The sequence below is a fragment of the Bison bison genome, unplaced genomic scaffold, assembly GCF_000754665.1.
Source record: "Bison bison bison isolate TAMUID 2011002044 unplaced genomic scaffold, Bison_UMD1.0 scf7180017864302, whole genome shotgun sequence".
In the NCBI taxonomy this organism is placed as follows: domain Eukaryota; kingdom Metazoa; phylum Chordata; class Mammalia; order Artiodactyla; family Bovidae; genus Bison; species Bison bison.
The window spans coordinates 1,811,290-1,822,279 of NW_011494874.1; the positions used below are offsets into that span (position 1 = coordinate 1,811,290).

General features: G+C 49.6%; 1 protein-coding gene across 1 annotated transcript in view; it reads right to left on the bottom strand.

The window, feature by feature from the left end:
• Window positions 1-16, bottom strand: part of DYNC1H1 (dynein, cytoplasmic 1, heavy chain 1) — a 62,185-nt gene extending 62,169 nt beyond the window's left edge. The window contains exon 1 of the mRNA XM_010851418.1: window positions 12-16. Coding sequence (XP_010849720.1) covers window positions 12-16 — 5 coding nt within the window. The remainder of the gene's footprint in view (window positions 1-11) is intronic.
• Between the last annotated feature and the right edge of the window lie 10,974 nt (window positions 17-10,990).

Consider the following 10,990-nt stretch of genomic DNA (forward strand, 5'->3'; position numbering starts at 1 on the left):
GCGGCGCCTACGTCATGGCGTCGCGCACGCGCGCAGGAGACCCGGGCGGCGCCACCGCGCGGCCTTCTGGGACTCGTAGTTCTAGCGCTGGGCGGAGGCCTCGCCGTCCCCGCACCTCAAGCCCTGAAGGTGGGAACTTGGTGGGGCGTGGGGCGGGGTGGTCAGGGACTCCGTTCCGCCTGTTCACTGCTGCGGCCTCAGCGAGCAGCGTAGAGCCTGAGACCCTACAACAATGTTGAATGGATGAATCAATGAATGAGTGCATAAATGAATGGTGTTAACCAGTTAACGCATTTAGAGCACTTATCTCTTGCTTGATGTTGTTCTAAGCCCTTAACCTGTGCTCTTTCTTTGAACGAATGAATGACTACGATGTGTCGAGCTAAAACATAGCTTTCTGTGTTTTAGAACACACATAGGGAGAGTGGGTATCTTTTTCACAGGGGGAGGAGAAGAGGGGAGTGTCACATTGCTAGGCCGGAAGGAGGGAAGTTGGGAGGGGACATTCCCAGAGCAGGTACCAGCTTCTGCAAAGACAGAGGCCTGACTGCACAAGAGATCTACAGGAAAGCCCACTTGAACGGTGGGGTGAAGCCAAGCTGTTGTGTGTCCCGGTTGCTAATGGCAAAATGATTACCCCTAGGAGGCCCCGAGGACCAAGAGAGAGACCTACATGAGAGCATCCGCTTAGAACGGTGATGCTCCCCTAGCATCCCAAGCCGGCACTGTCCTTCCGAGGGTCTTAGCCTCGGGAGCCATACAAGGTAGGATAGGGGCTGCAGAGCCGGCTCAGTGAGTGTGCCCCCGGCTCCCATCTACCTGGATCTCCTCTGGTACACCGAGATGACTTAAGGGCCAGAATCCATGCTGCTCAGTTCTTGTTTTAGAAGTGACAGTTGTTATAAGGAGTGTTAATTGGCTTTTGAAAGTTCAAACTCATAACTCACTTTTTAAGTTGGGTGGAGGAAGGGAAGTCAAAAGCCCTATTTTTGTATCAAAATGCACAGTCAGAGAGCTAAGTCCTGATTGGTGGAATGACGATGGGCTGATTCGATTTCCCCAAATCATCTTTGGAAAACTGAGAAACATACAGTATGCCTATTCTTGCTCAATTACCAGGTGCCAAGTCCCAGGAGCTGCTGGAACATGAAGACTATCAGATGATTCTTCAGCAGCTCATGGAAGAGGGGACAGATTAATAGCCCATCCTCCTCCTGACCACCATCAGTCCATTATTTTTTGTGTGTGGAATTTTTTAAATTGAAGTATAGTTGATTTACAATGTTGGGTTATTAATAGCTTCAAGTGTATAGCAAGGTATATATACACACATATGTATGTGTGTGTATGTGTGTATATATACATATACATATATATTTTTTGTTTCCGATTCTTTTCCATTATAGGTTTTTACAAGATATTGAGTGTAGTTCCCTGTGCTATACAGTAGATCCTTGTTTGCCTGATTTATATATAGTAATGTATATATGTCAGTTCTAAACTCCTAATTTGTCTCCCCCACCCCACCCCACTAGGGCTTCCCTGGTGGGCTCAGATGGTAAAGGTAGGAGACCCGGGTTCAATCCCAGAATTGGAAGGTGCTCTGGAGAAGGGAATGGCTACCCACTCCAGTATTCTTGCCTGGAAAATTCCATGGACAGAGATGCCTGGTGGGCTACAGTCCATGGGGTCGCAAAAAGTCAGACATAACTGAACGACTAACACTTTCACCCCACCCTGCTATTCCCTTTGGTAACCCTAAATTTGTTTCCTGTGTCTGTGAGTCTATTTCTGCTTTGTAAATAAGTTCATTTGTATAATTTTTTTTAGATTCCACAGAAGTACTATCACATAATATTGGTCCTCTGTCTGTCTTATTTCACACCAGTCCACTCTTGTGTCATATGCCTGAACAGACCTAACTAACGTTCCTGGGAAAAGATAAAGCACCTATAGTGAGTTTGTGCCATGATCATAATGGTAACGAGAAACAGTAATGCCACTGACGACAGTGCGTCATTAGCAGGCACTCTGCCAAGGGTTGCTCCCTGCCTCGTGTCCTTTGGGGTTGGAACTGGGATGCAAGAGGATCTATTAGGTGCAGGTTAGTGAACCCTGAATTGACTACACACCATTTGAGCCCCAGAAACCCAGCAGTGACCTGGCAGATGGAGAGAGGCTGCTTGCAGCCTGCAGGGTGAGTCAGCACCACCCAAGAGACGCAGCCACTTGGGCCTCCACAGGACTCAAACGTCTGCAGCCTGGCTCCGAGCCAGGGCAACAGAGTAGCAGGCTCCAGATGTGCAGCCCTATATGTCTGATGGCTTCAAAATTAAGTGTTACTTCTAAACAGATGAAAATTAGAGGAACCTGAGTAATCAGGATCCATACATTGATCAAATGTGCTTGCATTTCTATTTGCCAAGGATGTTTCCCTGATAGTTCAGTTGGTAAAGAATCCGCCTGCAATGCGGGAGACCTGGGTTCGATCCGGGTTGGGAAGATCCCCTGGAGAAGGGAACAGCTACCCACTCCAGTATACTGGCCTGGAGAATTCCATGGACTGACTGTATAGTCCATGGGGTCGCAAAGAGTCGGACGCGACTTCCACTTTTTTTGCTGTTTAATAAATACATAGTAAGAAGAATTGTCAGTGTTGATTGAATGCCAGGCACTGTAAATTCCTTGTTCTGAGGGCTGGCTAGACTGCCCCAGACTGACAGGGGAGGGGATATTTTTGTGAGATGCTGCCTTGGCCTCCTAGGGCAGGACTTCCTGGGAAGCTGACTCTCCGTGGAGGTGCGCCGTCCATCCAGAAGTGGCCTCTCCCCTTCTCCCCTGGCCACTTGGTCTGCCATCTCTGCTTTCTCCTGTCCATAGTAGAATCTGCTTTCTGTTGGCAGTGGGCAGTGGGTGCTGGCGAGAGAATCCTTTCTAAGATGATGGGCGATGGGAGTGGCTGCTGGGCCACTTGTATTTTATCTGAAATTGGTGATGAACCGTTGGCATGTCCATTCCCCGCCTTCTTGGACTGCACCGGATGGCTCCTCAGATCTAAGTTGGGGACTTGCTCTCAGCCCCACTCTCCTTTCCCCTCCTTCTCCCGACCCTGGACCACACTGAGCTCTCAGCCCAAGCCCGGCTGGCCCAGCACTTTCAGGCTCTGCGCCTGGGGGCCCCCTCTCCCCCGGGGAAATTCCACACTGGGCTCGCACATTCATTCATTCATTCATTCATTTCACGGCCCGTTCCCAGCACCAGCAGGGCCTGGGCCTACATGGGCGTGTGGTTGATTGATGGCTGTGAAAAGAAGGCCTCAAGCCCGGGGAACGGGGCCGGGTGGCAGCGGCGGCCGGTCCACAGGGCGCACGTTAGGTGTGGAACCTCCCCAGCTGCATGAGATCAGGCGGCGGCATCCCGGCGCCGCCGCCGGACTCCACCCACCGATCGCTCCCCCGGGCTGCAGGTCTCTCTCTGATGACGCTTGTCCCAGCCTCCACCCCCTTTTCTGTCTCGGTGCCTTGTCTATCTAGCGAGCCTCGGGGCGAGGCTGGAAGCTCCCCGGGCTCCTGGCGAGGTTGGGGCGCCCAGGGGGAGCGCCTCGAAGGAGCAGGGCGGTGTCGTGGCGCCCTTTAGCGGTGACGCGGAGGACCCGCACTCCGGAGCCGTCTCCCGCCCCAGACCTCCTCCCTGCCTCCTGGCCGGGTCCATCCCCGGAATGCCTCCAGGCTCACCTTCCCAAGGTCACCCGGGCCGCCAAGCAAGCAACGGCAGTGACCGGGGGGGAATCCCCGCCCGTGGTCCCGCCTGCATCCCACCGCCCTTTGGTAAAGTTGGGGAAATTTGCCTCTAAAGCAGGCAATTCAGTCTCTCTGCTGAGCCCCAGGCCCTCTGAGACGCCTCCTGCCGCCCTGGCCGCCCCTCTCTGGAGGGATCCAGCCCCTTCTCTTACCTGAGAACGTCTGTGTTCCCAGCCAGGGCCACCGCTCCCTGGGGGCACTGGAGCCCACCCCTTCTCATGGACATACCTCTGAAATTCTCCCCGCCCTCTCAAACATTCCCTCTTTCCCTCCTGGACTCTTCTCAACCATGTCCAGCCTTCTCCAACGCACCCTTTCTTTGGAAAGAAAGAAGAGAAACCCCTGCCACACCTCCTGCCAGCAGGCTCATGCTTTTCAGCAGAGTGTAGCTGGGGGCTGCCTCTCAGCCAGCTCCCCACCCCACTCCCTGGCAAGTGCCGTGGTGAAGGTCACCAGGTGGCCTGCACATGGGCAAATCCACTGACCCCTTCTGGGTCTTCCTCTTTCTTGACCCTTGGGCGCTGTGGACACAGCGGGTCTTGTGTGTCCTGCCAATACCCCCGAGCCCTGTGACACTCAGCACATCTGTGCACGGTGACTCCCCCCAGCCTAGGAGCCACACCCTCTGTTGTCACATGGAGTGTTCCAGAAAATGCCTATCCAGCCAGCTTGGCTGAAGTGTTAAGACTTTGTATCTGTGCTGTTCGTTCTATTGAGAGATGTATTGAACTTTCGGCGTATAACTGCGCGATTGTCTCTCCACACAGCTCAGTCTGGTTTTGATTCCTGTAGGTTGCAGCTCTGTTATTAGACACATAAACATTTCACATGGTTGTGACCTTTTCATGAATTGATTGCTTGAACACTATGAAATGCCTCTCCTATTCCTAGTGGAATTATTTGCTCTGAAATGTACTTTGTCTGATGTCAGCATGTTCTCTCGTCTTTCTCTGGATCAGCGTCAGTGTGAGGTCTTTTCCATCCTTTCAGTTCGGTTCAGTTCAGTCCCTCAACCGTGTCTGACTCTTTGCAAGCCCATGGACTGCAGCGCACCAAGCTTCCCTGTCCATCACCATCTCCCGGAGCTTGTTCAAACTCATGTCCATCGAATTGGGGATGCCATCCAACCATCTCATCCTCTGTTGTCCCCTTCTTCTCCTGCCTTCAATCTTTAATAGCATCAGGGTTTTTTTCCAGTGAGTCAGTTCTTCGCATCAGGTGGCCAAAGTATTGGAGCTTCAACGTCAGCATCAGTCCTTCCAATGAATATTCAGGATTGATTTCCTGTAGGGTTGACTGGCTTGATGCCCTTATAACTGAATCACTTTGCTGTATACCTGAAACTAACAGCAGTGTAAATCAACTATATTTCAATTAAACTTTTTTAAAAAATAAAAAAATATTCCTCCAGGATCCTAAAGGGCTCGCTCCTTCTCTTCACCAGACCTCCACTAAAGTGGGACCCTTTAGAGGAGCCTTCAAAATAACACCCCCACTGCTCGCCCCTTTATTAATTGCTCCATTTTCCTCTGGAGCATGTTTCTCTGTATGAGATATCCTTGCGATTCTTGCTCAGGGTCCGCACCCCCAGCTAGAATGTGATTCCACGCAGTGCAGGGCTTGCTCTGGTTAATGCTGAAACGCGGGGCAGGCCAGCGCCTGGAACTGCATTTTGCTCGCCGTGAGTGAGGAGGGAGTCTTTGAGGCCTGAGGAAATCGAGTACTTCTGTTCCTTCCTGGTGAATTACAAGGTGATTCTCAAAAAACAGGAGATTTTTTAAAAGTATGACTCAGCAGCTATTACTGAGACCGTAACAGGCAGGAAGGCCAGGGGTCTCCAAACAGAGGAAACAGGCTGCCAGGGTCTCTTAAAATTCTGTGTTGCTATGACGACACCTGGTTCCACCTGAACTCTTCTCAAACCTGAGCTAACCAAATGTCTTCTTCTTATGGAAATATTTTTCTTAAGCTATGTTAATGAAACTGTGTATTTGCTTTGGAGTTTGCCTTTCTTCAAAATGGTTCCACCTAGGACTAGCTTTTTCTTTTCTCAAACCTTGGGCTAACAATAGCTCAACACACAAGTATTCACATCGATTGTTTTATAGCTGGGGGATGGCACACCTCGTGCCATCCCCTCAAAAATGCATTTTTTGGAGAGGCGCCTGGTGAAACTCCTTCAGCCTTGAGGTGTCTCTCTTATCTGATTAATAGCTCTCTAACAGACAGAAGAGAGCTTGCTAAAATTAACAAGGGGGCACACTCTCCGCCCCCCTTCTGACGTCTGTGTCAGAAGCTTTCTCTCCTTTTCACTTTAATAAAACTGTGCACCACAAAAGCTCCTGAGTGATCAAGTCTGGTCCCTGGTCCCTGGTCCCGAAGCTAAATCTTCTTCGGAGACCACGAATCCCACACCGTTCACTGTAAGCTCTCATTACCTGCAGATACATCGAAGCCGATTTGTAAAGAATTGGTCATGACATTTCCATGATGCTACAGACACGCGCTAAGCACCCCTCCTGTCACACACACTGTGATCTTCACTCTACGTCATTCCAGGTCTTTGGAGCTTAGCTCCATCCATGGTTGAAATGGTACCCATGATGCATTTCTTAAAAAAAATTTTTTTTTTAATTTATTTGGCTGCGCTGGGTCTTAGTTGCAGCATGTGGGATCTAGTTCCCTGACCAGGGCTCAAACCTGGGCCCCCTGCATTGGAAGTGTGGAGTCTTAGCCACTGGACTGCCAGGAAGTCCCCCACAATGCATTCCTTCATTTCCTCAAGACTTAGGGAAGGGGCAACACAAATATAAACTTCTTGATGTATCTTTATCAAGAGTCACTTGGTGGGCTGTTTGGGGATTTGAGAGGCCACTTGTGGGCTGAACTATGTCCCCCTGAAAGATATGTTGACTTCCTGACCGCTGGAACCTCATGTGTCCATATTTGGATATAGGGTCTTTGCAGATGTGATCAAGTTGAGATGAGGTCATTCTGGATTAGCCTGGGCCCTAAATCCAGTGCCTGGTGTCCTTGTGGAAAGAGGGAAATTTGGACCCAGACACACAGACACACACAGGATGAATGCCATGTGACCATGGAGGCAGAGACTGGAAAATGTGTCCATAAGCCAAGGGTTGCTGGCCACCACCAGGAGCCGGGAGGGGCCTGGAGCAGATGCTCCTGAGTCTCCAGAGGGAACCAACCTGCCCTCCCCTGGATTTTGGATGTCGACTTGAGAACTGGGTGAGAGCACATTTCTCTTGTAACCGCCCGGTGTGTGGCAACTTACTACAACAGCCCTAGGAAAATGAGTGCACCGCTGTTCCAGAGACACCTTCTTCACCTGCCAGGACACTGAATCCTGCATCGTGGAAGCTTCGAGACTGTGGGGTGGAAGGAAGCTAGGCATGCTATTCCAGAGACACCTTCTTCACCTGCCAGGACACTGAATCCTGCATCGTGGAAGCTTCGAGACTGTGGGGTGGAAGGAAGCTAGGCATGCATCTGCAGAAAATGAAGCTGTCTGAGACTTCCGGTGGCCGTGGGATAGATCACCCCACTGCACGTCTGTCACCGTGTCCTCTGCAAAGCAGAATGAGCCGAAGACCTCTGTGTCTGATGCATCACAGGCCTGCCTGTCTGCTTGCTCAGTTGTGTCAGACTCTTTGCGACCCCATGGACTGTAGCCCACCATGTTCCTCTGTCCCTGGGCTTCTCCAGGCAACAATACTGGAGTGGGTAGCCATTTCCTTCTCCGGGGGATCTCTCTGATCCAGGCATTGAACCCCCGTCTCCTGTATCGCAGGTGGATTCTTTACCGTGGAGTCACCTGGGAAGCCCACTGTGGCACAAAGACGTGAACTTCCGGCAGCTCCCTTAGGAGTGCCGTCGCAGCATGCTGCTTTCAGCGTCTTTGTGCCGCAGCAGGTGGTTCACTTGGATACTGACACGGATGCAGTCTTGTCACTGAGTGGGGCCTGCAGAGGGAGCTTCGTCTTCGGGGCCCCTGACGCCTGCAGCAGACGTTACAGGTGTGGGCGGCACAAGCCCACCTTCCGACCCTCATGAAGAGTTTCCTGGACCCCGAGCTGAGGGATGCCGGCACCAGGCTAGGTCTCTTGTTGGTTTCCTGGGATTTCCTTCCTGGAAGGGGATTCACGCTTCCTCAGACACAAGCTCCTGCTCCGTGCCCTCTTTCTGTTCTATCTGTTTGTGTCAGCAATAAATATTAGGACCAGGTAGCAATTTGGGGGGTTTGGTTTTTTCTAATTTTAATTTTTTATTGGCGTAGATTTACAGTCTTGTGTTAGTTTCAGGTGTACCACCAAAGGATTCAGTTATATCTGTTCTTATTCAGATTTTTTCCCCTGTAGGTTATTACAGAGTATTGAGTGGAGCTTCCTGTGCTACACAGTCAGTCTTTATTTTGTAATTAAATTTTTTATTTTGTATTGGAGTAGGGCCCACCAACAAGTAGGTCCTTGTTGATGATTTTATATATAGCAGTGTGTGAATGTTAATCCCAAACTCTTAATTCATCCCTCCCCACTCCTTTCCACTTTGGTAACCACTGTAAGTTCGTTTCCTAGGCTTGTGAGTCTGTGTGTGTCTTGTAAATAAGTTCATTTGTACCAATTTTTAAAAATAATTTTATTTCCTTATTTTTGAATTTCACTGCTGGGCACAGGCTTTCTCTAGCTGTGGCCAGCGGGGGCTCCTCTCTAGTTCCGGTGCCCAGGATTCTGGCTGTGCTGGCTTCTCTTTTTGGGGAGCACGGGCCTAGTACGCTCGTGCTTCAGTTGGTGTGGTTCCTGGGCTCCAGCGCACAGGCTCAGTAGTTACAGCATGTGGGCTGGTTGTTCCGAGGCAGGTAGGATCTTCCAGGATCAGGGATTGAACCTGTATCTCCTGCATTGACAAGCAGATTTTTTTACCACTGAGCCACCAGGGAAACCCCTACCAATTTTTAAATTCCTCACATAAGTGATCTCGTATGATACTTGTCTTTCTCTGTCTGACTTACTTCACTTCGTATAATCATTTCTGTCACCCATACTGCCAAGGGCATTCTTTCTTTCTTTTTTCTTTTATGCCTGAGTGCTATTCCGTTGTATATGTGTGCCACAGCTTCTTTGTCTATTTCTCTGTCGTGGACTTTTAGGTTGGTTCCATGTCTGGGCTGTTGTAAATAGTGCTGCAGTGAACACTGGGGTGTGTGTGTCTTTTGAAGCATCATTTTCTCCAGATACATGCCCAGGAGTGGGATTGCTGGATCATATGGTAGCTGTATTTTCAGTTTTTTATTGAGCCCAGGGGGAGGCTATTGAAATGATCTCCACGCCATAGTCTCAGAACCCAGTGGAGCAGACTGCAACACACAAGCCCAGGGAGAGTATGGGTAGCCGTTCCGATCGCAGGAGGCTGGGCTGTACTGCAGGGACAGGTGACTCACGCATCTCAGTGGCTAGAACAGTAAAGGCTCATTTCTTGCCCCAGATACATGTCCACCGGGGGTTGGCTGTAACCGTGTGATCTGAGATCCAGGCTGATGGAACAGCGTCTATCTGGAGCACTGTCTGTGGTGTGGCCATTTCTGGCTGCTGTAACAGAATACTTTGACTGGGGGCTTAACCAACAAACGTTTATTTTTCACAGTTCTGGAGGCTGGGAGTCTGGGTTTGAGGGTGCAGCATGCTTGGGTTCTGGCAAGGACTGTCTTCCTGGTTTACGGATGGCTACCTTCTTGCTGTGTCCTTACATAGCAAAGAGAGAAATCATCTTCGTAGTGTTTCTTTTTTTTTGGCCACATGGCTTGTGGGGTCTTAGTTCCCCAACCAGGGATGGAACCTGGGTCACAGCAGTGAAAGCACTGAGCTCTAACCACTGGACCACCAGGGAATTCACTCTAGTGTTTGTTTGTTTATAAGGGCACAAATCTCATTCATGAGGAATTCACTCCCCTGAACTAATTCCCTCCCAAAGGCCTCATCTCCACATATCATCAGCTTGGGGGCTGGGGCTTCAGCATGTCCCCTGGGGCAGGGAACACAAACAATTAGGCCAGAGTACCTGTTTTATGGCAGAAGGAATGAACGATGGAGAGAACCACATGCTGGCTCTTAGGTTTCTGCTCAGAAATGACACGTGTCACTTCCTCTCATATTTCATTGGTCGAAGCAAGTCACATGGCCAAGCGTGATGTCACTGGACAAGGATGTGTAAACTCACAGGGAGGGGAAATGAAATGCTGCAGTAAGCAGTGAAATGTGAAGGCAAAAGGCGTTCCTGTTTCTAAGAAAATGAAGTTGAATTTTTTTGGAAGACTGGATAACAGCAAGTCCCTAAAAATACTGTTGAATTATATTCAACTCAGATAAGTGAAGACACTGGCGAAATCATAAACATCTAGGATTCTGTGTATCAGCTGCTAACGCAGTGCCTTTCAGCTCTGGCATTGAAGAAACCAAGAAATTATACACAATCTCTCACAGGTGAGGACTGTGCATGGAAGATAGGAAGGCATTTGATTGGCATCTTCCCCAAACTAAAGGCTCCAGGCTTCACTTAAAAGCCATTGTGGACTCATTCAGTGTTCAGGCCAGGAAACAACCCACTCTAGGTATTTTAAGTAGAGAGGGATTTTGCAGAGGGAGTCGAGTGCTTACAAAAAGGCACAGACATCAGGGGCCGATCCAGACCTGTGCTTTATGGCCCTACCACCACAGCTGTCACCCAGAAGTCAGAGCTTGTTCCTGTCTGATCACCCACACCATGAAGCAGGTGACCAGGCAGTGGGGCTTAGGTCCAGCTACTGCCAACATACATGTCTGCCAGAGTCTGCTTGGCCCCTACTGCCCTAATCTCCTTGGAAAGATTACCCCCAAGGCTTGCATGGATATGTTCAATTGGTAAAACCTTATGTCCAACGGAATCCTAGCTGCAAGAGAGTCTGGGAAATGCAGGCTCTTTATTTTTTAGTGTTCCTACACCTGCAAATAGATAATGAGTTAAATGAGGGTTGAAAGAAGCTATGTATCCAGTAAAATATACTTTTATACTTAAATATATTTTTCTTTTATAGAGTTTAAATTAAAATAAGTTGTTTAAGGGTGAAGACACTCCAATGATAAGATGTTAGGATTCCTGGCTTTCACCAGTTTCTTCTTCTTGAAGAACAAGACCCCAGT